The sequence below is a fragment of the Primulina tabacum genome, chromosome 3 (assembly GCF_025594145.1).
Source record: "Primulina tabacum isolate GXHZ01 chromosome 3, ASM2559414v2, whole genome shotgun sequence".
Classification (NCBI taxonomy): domain Eukaryota; kingdom Viridiplantae; phylum Streptophyta; class Magnoliopsida; order Lamiales; family Gesneriaceae; genus Primulina; species Primulina tabacum.
This window is the reverse complement of record NC_134552.1, coordinates 51385047-51404511: the sequence shown is the minus strand read 5'-3', so window position 1 is coordinate 51404511 and position 19465 is coordinate 51385047. Positions and strand designations below refer to the sequence as shown.

At 36.4% G+C, this 19465-nt stretch overlaps 1 protein-coding gene and 1 pseudogene across 3 annotated transcripts; both read right to left on the bottom strand.

Annotated features, from left to right (window-relative positions):
• Positions 1-4563: 4563 nt before the first annotated feature.
• On the bottom strand, positions 4564-4901 carry LOC142538229 (ubiquitin-like protein 5; annotated as a pseudogene).
• Positions 4902-5602: 701 nt separating this feature from the next.
• LOC142538228 (uncharacterized) lies at positions 5603-14356 on the bottom strand. 3 transcript variants are annotated; one of them, XR_012818730.1, is made up of 20 exons: positions 14078-14356; positions 13134-13237; positions 12919-13005; positions 12689-12764; positions 12512-12586; positions 12341-12394; positions 11300-11359; positions 11059-11175; positions 10059-10153; positions 9741-9946; positions 9130-9227; positions 8646-8749; positions 8331-8496; positions 7904-8026; positions 7739-7821; positions 7409-7547; positions 7260-7301; positions 7033-7103; positions 5839-6837; positions 5603-5790 (listed from the first exon to the last, which is right to left on the bottom strand). XR_012818730.1 is itself a non-coding variant. In XM_075643592.1 (20 exons), exons 2-20 carry the CDS (start codon positions 14114-14116, stop codon positions 6024-6026), a joined length of 2553 nt encoding a protein of 850 aa, XP_075499707.1. In that variant the 5' UTR covers positions 14117-14191; positions 14249-14266; the 3' UTR covers positions 5603-6023. The 3 variants fall into 3 exon arrangements, 2 of the variants coding, with proteins under 2 accessions (XP_075499707.1, XP_075499708.1); XM_075643592.1 differs by having other exon boundaries at positions 5603-6837; positions 14078-14191; positions 14249-14266; XM_075643593.1 differs by lacking the exon at positions 14078-14356 and having other exon boundaries at positions 5603-6837; positions 12919-12986; positions 13072-13153.
• Positions 14357-19465: the final 5109 nt, after the last annotated feature.

The window sequence follows — 19465 nt, the reverse complement described above, 5'->3', positions numbered from 1 at the left end:
AACTATACATGAAGAGTGAAATTTTAGACTTATTTAAATGAAATCGTCAAAATAAAACTTTTTAATGTATTAAAACTTAACTATTATGATCATACTTATATTTTAATTATGAATGAAATAACGGTTAAATTTAAAATATACAAAAGAATTAGAATAATATATGACAAATGATTATTTTGGTAATTTAAGTTAAAATTATCCAACAAAATTGTGTGCTTAACCAGATCAAACTCGAGCTCTGTTGTTGAGCTCTATTATATGTTTAACAAGCTCGACAACAGACATGTTAACGAGTCAAGCTCCAATCAGGCTCCTTAAACATGACAAAAGAGCTCTCAACGTATCAAGATCGATTTATTCACGAGCTCGGTAATTTTCACTCAAATCTACATAAATCTTAAACAAAACGACCTCAAGTCTAATATTATTCGGCTCGATTTGATTGACAAGCTCGAGTCTGATATTGTTCGGCTACAAATTCCTAGATTTATGTAACAAAATAATTTGATCGCAGTTAAAGAATATTTATCAAGAAATCGAAAACCAAGCTACCCTCAAATTTGCAAGGACATCACATACGAGGGTGGTGGTATAGCTTATCTAGAGATTGAGCCATATGATATTGAGCTCATCAGGCTCGAACTCAACAGGATGCTTATCTACAATCCTGAACCGTAAATTCGACCCACAAAACACCTCGATACATACATGCAAACCAATCTCAGATAAAGATCGGGTGAGGCTTGTTAAGCCTGATCAGTTGCAAATAAATTCTACACAGCTCACTGTACATTACAAAACAGATGGCATATAAATTAAAACTGATAAAAATAAATAAATAAAGGGTCGACATAATTTATCAGAGTAGTATTTTAATACAATCAGTTTTCAACTGCCACGAACACAATTCTACATAACATATTTAAATGGTTTTCAGACACCATGTCCTCAAATATTTGAGTAAAACATGCATTACAAAAACCCAAGTTCATTATTCACGCAGATAGCAACCGATGCTGATACATATATTCCACATCCCCACGACTCCCATTACAAAGCAGACCTGCAGGCAAAAAAAGAAAAGGAAAGGAGCAGCTTCAGTTACGGTTTCGATAAAAAAATCACCACGCTCTCATGTACCTCTAGAATATACTTATGAAAGAAATACACCTATGAGACACGGGAATGCACAGGGTAGGTTTACACGGAGATTATACAACACATGGCGCACATCTACAATGGCCAGTCTAAAGGATAAGAAGGCATTCAACCCACCAAATAATACGTGATTATGAAAAAGGTATAAAGATCACACAAACAGACAGGGATATGTTCGCTGGTAAAGAATAAAAAATTATCACAAATAGAAAGGCTGAGAAGTTGATCCCCATAAGTACCAAAAAAAGAATAAAATTGCCAATTCTAGAGTCATCTACAAGACATCAAGCAAAAAAACATTGTTCGAACCAGAGAGCAGAAAAGGCATACCCATTGACAGGCTAAAAGATGGGAATGATGATCCACCAGTTGGAGTGTGATGAGAATATTTACAGCTAGAGTAGATAAAAAAATTCGAAGCGAAAGAAACTACGGTTCTGCAAAGTTCCAGTGATTAAAGAAACACTAAAGGCTGGATTTGGCTAACATGTTAACGGAGAAATCAGTGCAAGATATACATCAGTAAACTGATGGCACAAGCTAGAAAGAGATATGCCTGAGGAAAGTTGCAGTATATCCCTCTTACGACCAAAAATTAACACACAAAAAGAGCAAACAAATGAAGAAATCAACATGGCAGTATTCTGAAATATATGGATACCGTATTGATATTTTCTGGAAATAGTAAAGGAAATACAATACAAATCTCACACTCAAAACACTCAAGAAGGGGAATCCCTCTAGCCCTAGCAAAGTTAGCAAATTCTCACAAAAGTCTAGTCTATCGAACTAACAACCCCTTTCCCCTTTTATTCCCCGTACCAATGTATAACAGGCTACTATTCTGCCCACATGACCCTTGGACCTTCTCGTATAGATAATATAAACCGGTGGCCTTTCCGTGGGCTATTGATATTAGCCAAATATTTTCTGGGCTAGGGCTTGATAATATTCTTCCTGTAACAATGCCGCCCTCTTGAAAACCAGCTTTTTCCCCAAGACTGAGAATTAAAACTTGAATTTCTATGAGTTCAGACCCAGTTGTTTTCTACTCTAGATACATGACCATCAATACTTGTGAGAAACTAGTATCAGCATTTGAGTTTTTTGCTCAAATCCAACTACGACCATAAGTTTACTGGCATCAAAACCTACTGAAGCATTGATTTCACCTTCAACTTCCAAAATTTCGCCAATAGAATAAGCGGCTGTCCCTCCTAGTTCACTGATTAAGAGGATCAGTGCCATAGACAAAACAACAATTATAAGAAACTTATTCAGTTTAAGTAGCAGCACATAAAGCCTGTTTGCTGAATAGAAAACAACAAATCCAAATTCTCTTCCACACTCCAGTTAAGCATGTTCCCTCCACTAACAAACCATTCCAGTTCTCTTAATAACAAATCTCAAAATATGTTTATGTCTTACACCACTATCTACTATTACCAAAATAAGGACCCTAACAACCATTCTTGTACATGCATTCACCCCCACCAACGTCGAAACAACAAACTCACTACCATGGCCACAAAAAGCACTCCCAAAAATCAGAAAAACAGTTAAATGCTTTTTAAGCCCGCACTTTACAGCACTGTAACGATAAGTTAGTACCATTTCAGGATGTCGCATAGCAACAAAACCTCCCATTGAATGATTAACCAAAACACTTCTGAGTGGACTTCCACAAAGATCAGCTCCTTCTTTAGCCTGTTATCTTGAGATCATTATATTGGTCTAGTGTCTTGTGAATGTCATATATCATGACTGCTCGTGAAGCATGCAATTATCTATAGCACAATGTTCACCTCCCGAGTCCCCCGCCACCCCAGATCAAAAGCTTCAACTTTTTAGTTCACTTCAAGCAAGATGTTTGTGGTTTTGTAATACCGACTATATCACTTTGGTTTCAGGGCTGTTAAATATGTAAGACCTCTTACCGCACCAAGAGTCACTTCGCTCGGAACATCCAAGATAAGGCAGGGAAGTATTATGTCCATGTACAAGGGTGATTTTCCTTAGCAAAGCTACCAAATTCTCACCAAAATTCTAGTTTATCCCACTAACACACCCATTTCCCCCCTTCTATTCCCATTATCGCTAACAGACTACTATCTTGCCCAAGTGACTCTTGAATTTTCTCTTATAGATTTTATAACTGGTGGCCTTTCCATGGGATATTGACATTCGACTAATATTTTCTGGTGCATGGGCTTGATAATATTCTTCCCGTAACAATCCCGATCTCCAATTAGTATATTTCTGAGTGCAGCCGCGAGGAGGTATGGACAATCAACCTACTGTTTTAAATACAATAAAAGTCAATTGAACTAAAGACTTTACACACTCAGCATCCTTCCCTCACTTGTCCAACCTCCCCCTTCATGTGATGTACCATCAAATATATCGTATCGATGCGGATATCAAATCAAATCTCACCAATAAAAATCTGTCGAGTTGTCAGCTCAATAACATTTAAATACATCATATGGAAACACCATTTACAATGATGTCTCATGTCGGTGGAAGAAAGAGAACAGAAATTTTCCTAGATGAAAATACATAAAAACCAGAAACCATCTATTAACAGCACCACACATTATATACAACACTTCTCAAGCTGTAGGTTACAAAGGCAAGGAGAAATAACAGAAAGTTTTGCTACAATTTTTTTACGGAGAGCCACCAACATAATCAAGAGTGATGTGGATCTTAGTCATTCTTTCTACACAAAGATCACCCAACATTTGAACATTTGAAAAGCGAACGAAACATCCAACAATATACTTCATACAAGTCAAGTATATAAGTAAAATTGTGCAAATAGTGCCATCTTCACTTGCAACAGACAACAATTGATCAAATAGGCTATATTTATCCATTTGACCTACTATGTACAACCCTTGCAATGAGAGCAACACTACAATTTCCTCATAACTACGAAACAATACTTGAGCACTTCAATTTCCTCATGGTTCTTAGATCGCATCACACGGATAAAAATGACCAATTCATCGTTTGTTTCCTAAAGAACTCAGGGAGGAAAGATTAAATTAATTGGGTCATAATTCAAGATAAGTCAGAAGAGCACAGTCCCAAAACAGTAGCCACCAAAGTGAGAGGACTCTCAAACTTATTAGACATTTCACGATTTGGAGCCTATGCGGGTCATAATAAGAGCCCGGGGGCAATGATAGATACTCTACAAAGACATAATATTCCACGATCCAATATCCATAAAACTTCTGTCAAAATTCGGAGAGACAGTGTTCGATTATTCCAACCGAAAGTTGAAATGTTTGGACAAAAAATGACAGTTTCTGATATCAGTATCGGATTTTTAGTGATACAAAAATTGAATGGATCGAGAGAAAAAGAGGAGAACAGAGAGTACTGAAAATTACCCACAAGTATTAGTTGTAGTAGAGCTCGAGACCCATTCCATCGTGGATCTCGTAGTCTTTGAGGGTGATATGATCCTTGTAGACGGTGTACCACTTCTGAATTCGTATTTGTCAGCCCTAGTCCCCGTCTGAGCAGCACCAGTTTCTTCAAATCGCCGATCGTATCATCATCATTGCACTTCACACGAACTTTCTTCCCAACCGATCGTTCAGCACCACCTCTAACATCCTTGCTTCCTGTAGAAAACCCTAGATTTCGTTGGCTGCCTTCACCTTTCGGCACTGGGTAGAAAAGAGGGATACAAGTATACCATTATTATAAACGGGCCGGGTGTTTTTTGGAATCTTAGCCCGCAAGTATCAATCGGGTTAACATTAAATTTTTTTTTAGACATAGGAAATTGGTCAATGAAGCTATCGCGTATTTTGTTTTTAAGATAAGAACAAGAATATTCTTATCATATGTATTTAAAAAAAAATCAATTTATCACATATTGATACAAAATCTCAGGATATAATTATATAAATATCATTGTACCATATATTAATATTATTTTTAAGATTATCCTTTTAAAAATATAATAACTGTTAAAAGTAAAAATTTACGATAAAAAGTAAAAATCTCAAACTCACAAATATATTAAACTACACACTTTATAAATTTTGTCTACTCAATTGTGTTTTATTCACAAATTGAGAGAAATATTTATTAAATTTCTTTGAAAATAATCTAAAAATATATATATCATTACATATATTATCACACTAATTTTCAATATTTACAGTTCTTATTTTCAACGATAACAAGGTTTCAAAAATAATATGTCTAATTAAAAATATTATTTCGAATAGGTTGAATGGTCTGTCAAACTATCATACTTCACCCCAACAATAATAATTCAAGTAAGCTTATAAACCCCATGACATCTTTTTAAAATGATCAACATGAAGAATCGGTCAACTTTAACTATCACAACATCCATAAAAATAAAACACATAATCAACATCTAATTATCACAGCAAAATATTGTTACATTGTTAAATAAACAATCACAGCAGATGCATTATTTGATCTTGAAATAACAAATAATTGTACTGAATACGCATTATTAATTGATTACAGTAATTGTAGAGGCAACCAAGAACAAATCCACAGGGGTTGGAACTGGAAATGTTGCACGACTGGGGTTCGTCGTTTCTCTCGAGCGAGTAAGATAAAAATAGTAATAAACTATCCAATGAGAGGATCGGACGAACCCACAAAATTTTTTGACAAAACTGAAAAGAAACCCTGGTAAAAGTAAACGTGACAACAGATTATGTAAGCCTATGATCCATCGATCAGATCAATCCCAGTCGAAACAAAAATACTGTACAAATGTTTGATGTGCAGCCTGCCATAGCGGATCAGTGCAACCTTCAGTTCGATGATGAAATTAAGTGAGAGACGTATATATATAATATCTACTCTAACACTGTGAGCTCCTGCTCGACTCTCCAATAGTTATAGTCGTTAAATTCATTCAGAACCGTGCCACCATCATCTGGATTTTCCTTGTCTGATTTCTTTGGGGAAAGATTCCATTTCAACGGCCCCGCTTCCCCTACAATCCCTTCCTTGAGAGCCTGTTCCATTGCCTTTTCCGTACCCTCTGGTTCAACTCCCACAAATTCGACATCCTCTTCAAATAAAGAGGGTGCAGCCCGTTTCTGACTTGAATCAGATTTAGTTGAGCTATCAGAGGAAGATGCGGAACTGGATGACCCATTTGTTACAGAGTCACCACTTGAAGTGGGACTGACAGGCAAGGCGCTCACTTTCACTGCAAGATTGGCGTTCATGTCACTTTGATCATCAAATGGGTTCACACTAGGTCCACCAACTTGAACATTAGATGCTTCACCCCAAGCTACCCATTCAGGGGACGACTTATCTCCACATGGATTGTCATTATTTGGTGTTTCGAATTGAAAGATTCCCAAGTTGTTGTGGGAGTCCATTTTCTTGCTTTGGGAAATCAAGTTATCTCCATCGGAAGAATTTATGCCTTTGAATCCATTGAAAACATATGCTTCGGAACTAGATGAATCATTGGCAGAAACCTTGCTCCTGATCAAATCCTCGTCCTCCCCAACCACTACCTCATCATCGCTACTGCTGTTACCATTAACCGCTGTTCCATTCAGGTTAATATCATCCATCATGTCGGAACCCATTGGTGCGTCTTCACCAGCTCTTTCGTCTTGAAATGCAAACCAGTTGGAATTTGTGAACAAACTGTTGTGAAGAAAAAACATACATCAAACAAAAATGAACCAGGCCCCCGAAAAAGAGGCATCCCGCAATAAACTTTTCTTTGTTATTTTTTCGATCATCTTTCTATATTTTTATCTGTTCCTCATCATTCGCATAAGCACCAGAGGTATTGCTATCCATAAGAGGAGCTTAAATTTAATGAGAACATGAACACACCTCCCTTGCTCATCACACAACCTCAGGGATGAAATCACAACTCCGGCCGATTCGTCATCAAAGTAGACATCCTGCATTTTAATCAACATTAGAAATATCAAGAGTAGAAAATTCAATTGACATGGAAGACATAAAGGACAAAACTAGTTCTCCTTAGGTTTCACTTCTTGCAATGCTGACTTTATTTTCATTCTTCAAAATATGAAGTAAGTTGGGTTCAACATTACCTCATTGTCACGTTCCAGAGCTCGTTCCAGAGCTCCATGACCCTGCAACCAAGAGATAAAATCCATAAAACAGATTTCAAATAATCACACTAGTGTAAATTTTTGGTAGAAGCTTTGAAACAAGTTTATCCTTATATGCAAATGTTTACCTGAGCATCATCATTGTCATACATGGTATATCTGAATGCTTGGCTTAAATTATTTGCCAAAGCAGCAACATCATAATCCCTATCATGGACATCTTCCTCATCACTATCCCTGGTCCTGTCTTGCAATGCTGTGGGCCGCCTACAAACGTGGAAAGAAATAGACATTTTCAAGAACTAGAGACTAGCAGAATGGGACAAACTTCAGCAAGCAAAGAGGAGATTATATTGCTTCACAGGCATACTAAAAAATTATATAACTTATAAAAGTTCTACTTATTGGGATCATGAAAGTGCTAGCTACAGCAAGAGGGGGAGAGAGAAGAGACATACCCACAAGCCCATCGATAAACATTCTCTACCATATTGCGCTCTTGTAAGACAGTGGAGTGCCACTCAATCCACTCTCTATTCTCCTGAAAGGAGCAAAACAGATTGCATGAGACAAGACACATTGACATTTTTAAAATTAAGATAGAGTTTCAAGGTAGGCACCACCTGAAGATTCTTTTGGATGCGAGTGTCATCGTTTCCCAACAGAGTTAATTTATTTGATATCCGTGTCAAATGTCCAAAGTAACCGGCTCTAGGAGCAGGCCTTGCAGAAGCTGGCAAAGTTTGCTGCATTTAATTGATAAATTCGAATCAGAAACGAATTGAAATAGATGATAGACCTATTATCAAGCTGAAAAGAACATAAGAAGCAACCAGGATAATAATTTACAGCAATACTCACATCAAACTTCAAAGTTTCAGTAGAATATAAATGCTTGGAACATATTAGTTATTTCATTAAGCACACAACTGCAGCGTCACCTTTCTAGTCCTCAAAACACAAAGGAACTGTTTTCCACCCACAAGGCGGATAACATTCGCACAAGATACATGAACTCAAAACTTTGATAAGCATGTCTTGAAACATTACCTTATTATCATCGCCAAAAAGCGTGGGATGTTTTTCTGTTTGAAGAATTTTTCCAACCAAATTGCACTCTAGGAAAAGATGATCAAGAATGGCACTATTTTTACTTTCCAAGCAACAACATACAATGCTCTCCACGTGATGATGCAAAGCATTGTTGTACGGGTACCTGCACAAGAAAAATAAATTCACACCACAGTAGCATTCTTAACTTCTGATTCCAAGCTCATTTAAGTACGAAATTTAATTCTTTCATCACAGGCTACCAATTGCATGTGCTGGTCAAAATGTACGAGTACTTTATAACAGAATTCGTACTCGAAAAAGAGATCAAGGACTCTCCGAATTGCCCCTGAGCTGACCAACTCCTTCTCTGCGACTTCATTGCCAGTTTTCAGAAGCACAGCTAAGAATTCAACAACCTACAATCAAGAACCACGATACAAATTGTAGGCTGAACAATTTTCAAATTTAAAATACAACATAAAAAATTTGCGTGAAAATAGTGGCATCATACTGGCACATGTACAGCTGTCCATGCACGTGTCTGGCTTTATTCGTAGGAAGAGAACTGAGCTAAAACAAAAATCTGAGAGCCAAATTGTAACATGTTACAAAAAAATTTTAAAACTACAGTCTGGTCAGTCAGACAAAGCTCTTTCGTTCACACTACATTTCAGCCATGACATAGTTTTTATGCATTGATACTTCATCAACTCCTACTTGTAACCAACAATTTCAAAGACATGAAAACATTTTGAGGGTGTTAGGAGCAACAAATCGCAATAGCATTTCAACTAACCTTCAGACGATATTTTCCTAGAGGAGGCCTCAATTCACCATATGTTGTGGGTAAAATCTTCTCGTCAGATGAAACATTCAAAAGGATCAGCAGCTCCCCTACATACAAAACAATTAGATTCTTACAACAGGGCCACAGGCGTTGGTTGATAATTACAAACAGCATAAACAAATTCACAAGCTACATAATCAAGCCATCAGCCGATATCTGGCAATTTGTTGAGTTGAAAATTGTACTCGTAATTCTCGATATATGTATAATGTATCTTTCTTCGTTGATTTTAATATAAATAATCATATGATAAAACAAAGCCTCCACCGATCAAGTATTTATTGTATGGATAATTCAAAAAATCAGCTAAACATTAAGAATCCCTAAAAACTGACTCCATCGCTGGATAACTTGACTCATGTACACCAAAGAAATAATCCAAGACCATGATATTCATAGCAAAAATCATTATGAATTCTTATCAATTCACTAATCTCTTTTTGGTTTGTTTCCCGAAATGGTAAGTATGCGAAAGAAAGTAACTGAAGATGGTAGAAAGTCACCAACTGCATAACATGATAGAATTAACAAGGGGAACATCAACACTTTATCAAACTCACCAAGTTTCGGAAGCATCGCACCAACGGTATCTTGGTTAACATGTATCGGCGAGTCATACACTTGTTGACTTCTGAAAAAGTACAATACTGGAGACGGAATTGATCTCTTTGAATCCAACAAAGATATACAGACAGATAGGGAGTGGACAAGGGCAGATTTTGAATGTGAGTCTTCAAGTGCATGAGAAAATATCATTGCAACAAAACTGTACAGAAAAACACACAAAAAGAAGTAAATTAACATTGTTCCTTATAGTTATACAAATATAAAAATATGATCCCAAAATTGAACAAAAAATAAAGTTGAGTTGTACAAACCTTGGACTGGATAGTTTAATGGACAAAGGAGATGGTGCAGTTCTGGTTATAGCACATAATGTTTCTGCTGCATTAGCATGGACTTCAGGAGTATTCTGGATGATTAAAGAACTCTCTAGGTTTCAGATAGCACATACATAACAAAGTCATCAAATAAGCAATCAGAGAACTATAAAGCTGTGATAGCACATAAATGTTTCTGCTGCATTAGCATGGACTTCAGGAGTACTCTAGATGATTAAATAACTCTCTAAGTTTCAGATAGCACATACATAACGATGTCGTCAAATGAGCAATCAGAGAATTATATAGCTCACATAGCAAATAAATATAAAACTTTCAAGTAAAAAATATATATGCTACAAACTTTCCTAATCATGCTATTTATAAATTTCAAATTAAGTTAACACAGATATGGCAGAACACATGATACGAGTACTCTGACATTGCAAGGCACAAGTTATCAGAAAACCAACCTGGTAATTTTTACCAAAAAGTACTTTTAAAGTAATTTTCATCTTACAGGAAAGTTAATAGTGGCACAAAACCAGACTATATAGAGTGATTCCTCAATCTCTCTTAAGGCAATTACAGAGCACACATATCATTGGAAGCCAGTAGTGAATTTTCTACAAGCGTTCATGCCCATATCAGACACTGCGCAGTTAATCAAACTATGATCATGTATCAGGAACATAACTGAAGATCCAAAATTTAACCAAATATTTAACAGCAGAATGTGCTACAGGCTAGATATGTTTAAGTTAGTTTGAAAAGGAACCAACAATATCATGTAACCATTGAGTACATAGCTTACCAGACAAAACACTCAAATGATAAAAATAAATGAAACTTTGTAAGTGGTGATACTGTATCATAGACGAATCCACCTTCCAATAAGCAATTGAAACTAGAAAACTAGATCGATGTAGGATTACTACATCAACAATAATGTTTTCCTATCTAGTTTCTAGATATATTGCAACTTCTTTTAACTTACCGAAGCGTTCAGTTTATCCACAACCATTTCCAATAAATTGCTATCAGCCAACCACTGCATCACATCCAGAGAATTGGGGTAGAGATGATCATCTGTACCAACAAGCCGTACCAAAACCTGATAATAAAAGGCTAATTAGAAAGAAAATTACAACTAGCAATTGACACAGTTTAGCACGAGGATTTGGAGAAACAAACTGTTCAATTCAAAATAGTTGCATAGCCATTAGACTACTAAATACCTCCATGATGGATGTGATACCAATTAAATCAACCAGCTGCCCAAAAACTTCTTGGTGAACCTGCAAGAAATAACCATCAGCCACAAGACATAACTACTGCATATTTTTTTAAAAACCAGATCAAAGAAAAAATATCAAACAAAAGCTACAAGTTATCAGCTGCATGAACATGTTTTTAATGTTAGCAGGTATAATTAATTGATAAGAATGTCCTCATTCTCAAGCTTTTGCAGCATCGCCTTTTTAAGTATGATACACTTTCACAGAAAGCTCAAAAAATTTCTACTTTCAGCATTTAGATGATTGAAACTTTTCAGCTACATAAATTGACGTGTACATAAGCTTCATTGATATTAAAAAGTCTCCTCAATACAAGGGAATGATAACAAGTATAAAAACAGGCAATAATCAAGAAACATGCTATCCCAAATTTTGAACAACCCATGCTGATGGGATACAAGCCTATAGCCTAGTCAAGAAAAATAAACTACTCTTACTGTTTAAATTAGTTTGTTCAACAGCAGGACATATTTACAAAAATAAAATAGATAAACCACCCCAGGTTATGCTTTCACTTATCAATATAGCCAGTGTCAACAAATTGAAGCACCAAGTTACAAGATAAGCTTTTTTTATTACAGCATTGGGGTGGTGTGGGGTGGGGTGGAGATGGGGGATTGTTTCGGTTTTATATGGGTTTGAACCCATGCCTCTCTCTTTTGAGGGAGAGGTTTATGCCCACTTCACCCAAGTGGTGGTGGTGTTACAAGACAAAGGCTCAAGTTTCAGCAAATTTAGACAGCTGCAACAAACATTGACTCACAAGAGTTGAATCCGGTTCAGAAGGATAGCATTCCAACAAGGTTTTAGCAATTATGACACAGGACACAGCATTGAACATAAAATGCAACTTAAACACTGTTCCCACATCATCCCCAGCCCAAGAAAGATGAAGCATCAAATTTGGAAGGTTGGCAATAAAAAATAAAATTATCATGAATTAAAATAATATTGAGGTTATATTTAGTTTCACGATTTCACCTTTACATAATTCATCAGCGGAATAGTCTTCCGTACCATGAGGCATACTACCACCTGGAACACCCACAAAAGTTTAATTAAACGAATTACTTGTGTAATTACTCCAATTATTAAACACCTGGAAAAAATTATTGCACACGTGCAGACTGCAGAGCAATCACAATCTGGTACCTTACTAAAATACCCTGCTAATAATGCAGGGTGAGGACGGTTTGGTTCCAAGAAAGAGAATAGCAAATTCATAAGCTGCAGCATGATAGAAATTTTCATCATACAACCAGATTGAAATTGAGCACCAAGTTTATCATATGGTAATGTTTGATTCAATTAGTGAATAAGATGATCCACCTCCTCTTCGTCCACCAAAGTCTTCAAGATGGAATCAACTTCACATGTAAAAATTTCGCAGGCAATGAAAGGAAACCTACATTACAAAACCAAAGTTTTGAGCAGAAATAAACAAATATGATGGGTTCTACCGCATCAACTTTACAATTTTTTAATAAATACCTGAGTAATAGTAAAATATGAGAAGTACAACACAAGTTTTAACATTCATTTGCTTAAATTTCACATACTTGAAAGTACGCATGCTGTCTGCATTCTCAGCAGCCTCCTCTACTATATATTTTAGCATATGTTCAACCTGCGGTCGATCTCTCAAACTGAACCAAAGAACTTTGAAGTTAAATGGGAAATTAACAACTCAAGATATACAAGGAAAAACGAACCGATGTATAAGTTGTTTATAACATGGTCCTGCAATGGAAGCAATCAAGGGAAAATGTTATACAAATTTATGAGGCGGCTGTTTGATGCTTTGCATTCTTGGATTATCTCTTCTTCATCCAAAAGCTCTTCCAATGTAAAATTTTCCTTGTCCAACACTGACTCGACCTGAATAGATGGAATATGGGTTAGGTGATCATTTTTTATTTATCCCAGGCTTTAATTATTATAATATATGAATTTGTAGTTTTGATCAAATTCTCAACAAGCCATGGCCAAAAGGAGTTTTAACTACTTCAGTTACTTTATTGCCGGAAAGCATCTGTAGCAGAATATAGCCAGTGCTAATGTCTTAATTCAAACTCCAATGAACAGAGGAACTGACATTCCACTAGAAAAACAGAGTGACTGATACCTCAGACACACTCGTCCAATTAAGCATGAAATACGGATTTAATCATCACCAAGCACGTACAATTTCTTGAAACGATGAATGACAAGCTGTAAAGTACTTTAAATTTCATAATCCAACGCCCTCGCTAACTCTTTGATGACATATTAGTAATATGAAACAAAAGAATAGGGGATCGAGAATATCTATCGACTACTCACATGAGTTTTTCTCCGACTAACAAATTTATGTGTTTTATACTTTATTAACTCTGTAATAAATATAAGACCGACTTTAACAAAAGTAAGGCGTTAAAAATTGTTAATGAAGAATTAGTAAAACAAGAAAGTAACAAATTCATTACTTCCTCCTTTCTCCTGTATAAAAACTCAACACGTGAACCATGACACGCAAATCCATAATCCATGAAAACATCATGATCATCTTCAAACGAAATTAAATGAATCCCAGTTTGATTTCAACCAAACCTAAACAACAAAATACATTTAACAGCATGAAAAAGCTCAATAACCCCATGATTTAACAGTACAGAATCGACATCCGAGCCAAACAAAAAAGATACCAACAAAAATCAAATTTTCGCTCTGATGACTCACAGGAGAAGACGCAGAAAGAGCTGTGAGCTTCCAGAACATTTTTGTCTACGCGAGAGTATACAGATACATGCACCTGTACGTGTCAGCTCCAAAGCAACAGCAGTGAACCCGAAACACAGAAAACACCCTGAACTTGAATCAAAATACTGAGAAATGTGGAGAGAGGTTTAAATTCCGATGAAGATTCTGGAGCAAAACAGCGAAGGCATATTAAAAAAAACCCTAATTTTCGAAGATCGAAACGGAAGGGAAGCCCAGAGAAATTTTTATTGAATTTATTTATTTTCTTTTTTATGTTTCCAATCAATCAACAATCGAAACTGGGTCGGAGTGAGGGGAAATTGGGTAGTGGATTTATGAGAATACCAACTAATGCGGGCGGCAGCAAAATACAAAAGGAATCCATATTTAAATATTCACAATTAGGAAAGTAAATGAATCAAATCGGTTGTGAGCTATTCGAATTTCGATTCGATAAAAGTTTGTTTGAGCTCGTTTAATGAGTCTCGTTAAGATAAATGAACCAAGCTCAAGTTCTACGATATTCGGCTCGTTAGCTCGTGAACATATTCGTTAGTAAATTCATAAGTAATATCTTAGATGAAAAATAATAATTTTGATATTTAATTTTTGATTTAACACATTAATAAATATATAGAAAAATCTATTAAATTTATTTATTATAATAAATTGACAAATTTTAATAAGAATATTATATTTTTTTTCTAAATGCATAATTTATTTTTTAATGAATTTAATGAATATTTAAATGTAAAATTCATATTTATTGAGCTCGTTTAGGTTCGATAAAAGCTTGAATAAGCTCGTGAGCCATGAATATATTCGTTAAATAAAGCTCGATCTCGGCTCGATTATAAACAAGCCAAGCTCAAACATTCAAAAGTTCGGCTCGGCTCGACTCGATTATATCCCTATTCACATTTTATATTTTCTTTATCCACATTTTATTTTATTTTTTGCACACAAAAAAAAGTTTATTTATATTGATTTAATGAATAAAAATGAAATGTAAATATGTTCTTGAAATTTGAAAGTTTTCAACCATTTTCTCCTAAACTTGGCTCCCAGCTATGGCTTTGGTGATTGTAGAAATCCTGTGTTGACAGTTTTTTTTTCTCCTGATTTGTTTTAGGAGACGATCTTCACCTCAGACGAGATTGCTAATTTAGTTAAGAATCTTCAACTATCTCAAGCAAACAACAAAGCACATGTGGTGTTACCTCAAATCCAAGTAATAATTTAACATCTCTGGAAAATCCATTGATCAATTAGAAAGAAATTGACCAATTTCTTTTACAGAATGATAATGTTGAGCCAATGAATGTAATTATGGATGGGTCTCATCAGCCATGCTAAATCGAGGAAAATTCTTGGTTCTCTTAGGGAGGTGTCTTTGACTAAGGTCATCGCCAAATTAGAATCAAGTGAAGATTTAGATTCATCGGCAGCGCAAGTTGTCACGACCTCGATTGACCAAAAATAGTATGTCTTTGCTTTTTATTTGTAAAACTAAATTATATAAAGCTCAATATGCTTATTGGAGATCTTGTTTTACGGAATTTTTTCAGTACATTGTGAAGGTAGGAAGGGTGGTTTGGTCTTGCTTTGGAATGAACCGTATGATATTACCATCGCCTGTTCTTATTCTCGTGGAAACGTGGACTGTATTGCCACCCATGAGAATAAAGTTTGGAGGTTTACTGGTTTCTATGGTAGTCTTGTTACGGCTCTTAGACATGTTTCTTGGGAACTTCTGCTTCGATTATATAATCTTCGTGAATTTCAACATTTTTCGTGGTTGGAGGAGGTAGACTTTAGAAATTCTATATGATAATCAAAAATTAGATGGAGAAGTGCGTTCTATAGCTCAAATGTCTACTTTCAGACATTTGATTGATTCATGTATGATGCAAGATATGAACGTCGAAGGAAATCAATTCACTTAGTGCAATCAAAGATTTAGTGATGAGATTATTTTTGAGCACATTGGTCTCACGTGTGGTAATGTAAGATAATAAATATGGAAATAAAAAATAAACTGGACACCGAGATTTACGTGGAAACCCCTAAAAGTTATTAAGATAAAAACCACTCGCTAGATGAAAAAAATTGTGGGGACCCGGGCTCTAACTCAATTCCTTTTTGGGATTAATTGGATCTTTGCTAGAAAATGTGGGTCATAAAAAAATTTCTTTTAAACATTATAAACTAATGTATATAAATCATACACCATACACAATGTTGTCATATTATTGAACTCCAAATAACATTCACATGTTCAACTACAAGTATTCTACTAGTGTTTAGGATCTAATACATGTCTAGTATTACATCACTAGTCCTTCTTCTTGGCCCGAAATCTCCATGCTATCTCGATCTCTCATCTCCGTCGCGACCCAGATCCTGTCCCACCTGTCGTTATGCACACATACAGACATAACAACAGCCGGAAACTCCGGTGAGAACAAATCCCAGTATAAAACATGGTATACATGCATATACACAATATAAATCATGAAATATACCATTATGAATAAAATCAATAGTAATAGGTTCCATAATCTATGAAACCAAATCAATATAAGCATGCAACTGAAATCAATTCAGATCTTAGACTCAACTCGTATCTAACTCTAGGGATCCCGGGGTGAATAAAACGTCACAGTCTGCCACCTACCCTCCCAATCGGGGTGACGGTACGTCTTATTCCTAGATTTCGGTCCTGTCTGTATCGAATGTCTACAATCGGAGTAAATCTGCTCCTATGCGCCGATAACACCGAACATCTAGAAATTTGGCAAATCTGCCAATGACTCTGATATCTTAAATGCTTGAATATAAATCTATAAACAAGGCATAAACATAACAAGATATAAACAACAATCTAGTATGTGATTTTGGGAAACTCAAATCAAATCTAATTCGAGTTGTATCTTCCCGAATTCACATGAATTATACCTTTCGTTGCACAGTCTTTGTCGTAGTCGAAGTCTCGATGTCGAATATGTCAATATCAACTCTGAAATGATACATTCAAGATGCATTCTATCAATCTCTACTCAATTCAACACATATACGAATCAATAATCCATCTCTAGTACACAACAATATACATAGGAACCAATATTTCATTTCAATTCATTTCGACGGCATAACGGCGGATTCTCGATATACCGATAACTCAAATATCAATACATATCAACGATTCATAATCCTCCGCTCATAACCAACATAATATACTCAATAGCATCTCAAAATCTGCAGAAACTCAGAATATATCTATGCTGGAAATTGAGAACAATCATATACGATATTATTTCTTCGATCCGTTTTCAATTATATAATCCTCCTAATATCAAGAACACATAATATAACTCAAATCATGATTTTCCCAACACACAAGTATCACCCAATCAGAGCCTAATCAACTTACATCCTCTTGAAGCTTGTGATAAGGAAATCAAGAATCTTAGCTCGGATTGAAAATCGGGTAACCGGTTTGTGCACAATCAGGATTCCAAGCTATGAAGAAGCTTTGAAGAATTGTGTTATGGAGAAACTCTCGGTCCTTGACTGATGGAAGTGCTAAAGAGAAGCTTACACATATACTTAGTAAGACATGTGTCAACATAAGAATCAAAGGTGGATTTCTCGCACAGAGCACCGCGGGTGCGGTCAGCTCACAGCATCCCCTTCCAATTTTTCAAAATCGACGACCGCGGGTGCGGTCCTATTTTCACCGCGGGTGCGTTCACCCTACTTTAAATCTTCCACATTTCAGGAGCCACAACCGCGGGTGCGGTAGAATACTAAGCGCGGGTGCGGTCTCTCTTTATCAATGTATTCAAGTTTTGCACATCGTTTCTCCCCGTCTGTTCTTCCATCGCCTTTAGTCATAATACATAACAATTCAAATGTATCAAACAAAAATCTCGGGCATTACATTTCTCCCCCTCTTAGATATGAGTTCGTCCTCGAACTTGCAGATAATCCATACAAAGTATATAACAGAAACAATATCATCAAAACTGAATAAATACTCACATCATGAAAATAGCTCGGGATATCTCTGTCTCATCTCTGATTCTGTTTCCCAAGTCGCTTCTTCAGTGCCATGACGACTCCACTGGACTTTCACTAGCGGAATAGTCTTCGTTCTGAGCTGTTTTTCTTTTCGATCCAAAATCTGTAATGGTTGCTCAAAATAACTCAGTGTATCGTAAAGCTCGGCCTCATCAGGCTGAATGACATGAGAAGCATCAGGCATGTATCTACGCAGCATCGATACATGAAAAACGTCATGTATCCCATATAAAGAAGGAGGAAGAGCAAGTCGATATGCTCGATCGTCAATCTTCTCAAGAATCTCGTACGGACCGATGTATCTAGGAGATAACTTCCCGCGTTTGCCAAATCTGACAACGCCTCTGAACGGAGAAATCTTCAAGAATACTCTGTCTCCCTGTTCAAATACTAACGGTCTACGTCTGATGTTCGCATACTTGGCTTGTCTATCCTGCGCCGTCTTCATTCTCTTCTGAATGATCTTCACCTTCTCGGTCATTTCACGAATCATATCAAGTCTAAGTTCTGGTACCTCAGATACATCATCCCAATACAGAGGAGATCTGCACTTCTTGCCATATAACGCCTCAAACGGTGCCATCTCGATACTCGTCTGATAGCTGTTGTTGTACGAGAATTCACAAAGTGGTAGTGAATCTTGCCAACTAGTGCCAAAATTTAGCACTACAGCTCTCAAAATATCCTCTAATGTTTGGATAGTCCGCTCTGACTGTCCGTCTGTTTGGGGATGATAAGCAGTGCTTAGGTGCAATGTCGTACCTAAAGCCTGCTACAGACTGTGCCAGAAATGAGAAGTGAATCGTGGATCACGATCTGATACGATCGACTTCGGCACACCATGCAGTCTGACTACCTCTCTGATATATATCTCGGCCATCTGATCATGTCGGTACGTCATTCTGTACGGAATAAAGCATGCAGATTTGGTCAATCTGTCAATAATGACCCAAATCGCATCACAGCCCCGGGATGATCGTGGTAACTTCGTAACGAAATCCATGGAAATGTGATCCCATTTCCATTCAGGAATAGATAAACTCTGAAGTAAACCTCCGGGCTTTTTTCTCTCGGCCTTCACCTGTTGGCAATTCAAGCACTTAGACACAAACTTTGCAATATTTGACTTCATCTGTTTCCACCATCATTGTGTCTTCAAATCGTTGTACATCTTCCTGCCACCAGGATGAATACCCGACTACAGTGCGCTTCTGACAATATCTGTTGTTTCAAATCTGAAACATCTGGCACTACAAGACGGTTATTCACATACATAATATGATC

Bases quoted from the DNA above. Each gene is read 5' to 3' on its own strand.
- LOC142538228 (XM_075643592.1), bottom strand. From the start codon at position 14,116: ATGTTCTGGAAGCTCACAGCTCTTTCTGCGTCTTCTCCT. The intron at 13,006-13,133 runs GTATAACATTTT...TCTTTGGTTCAG, and splicing joins AACAGCCGCCTCATAAATTT to TTTGAGAGATCGACCGCAGG. The intron at 9,947-10,058 runs GTTTGTACAACT...TTTTCTGTACAG, and splicing joins ATTAAACTATCCAGTCCAAG to TTTTGTTGCAATGATATTTT.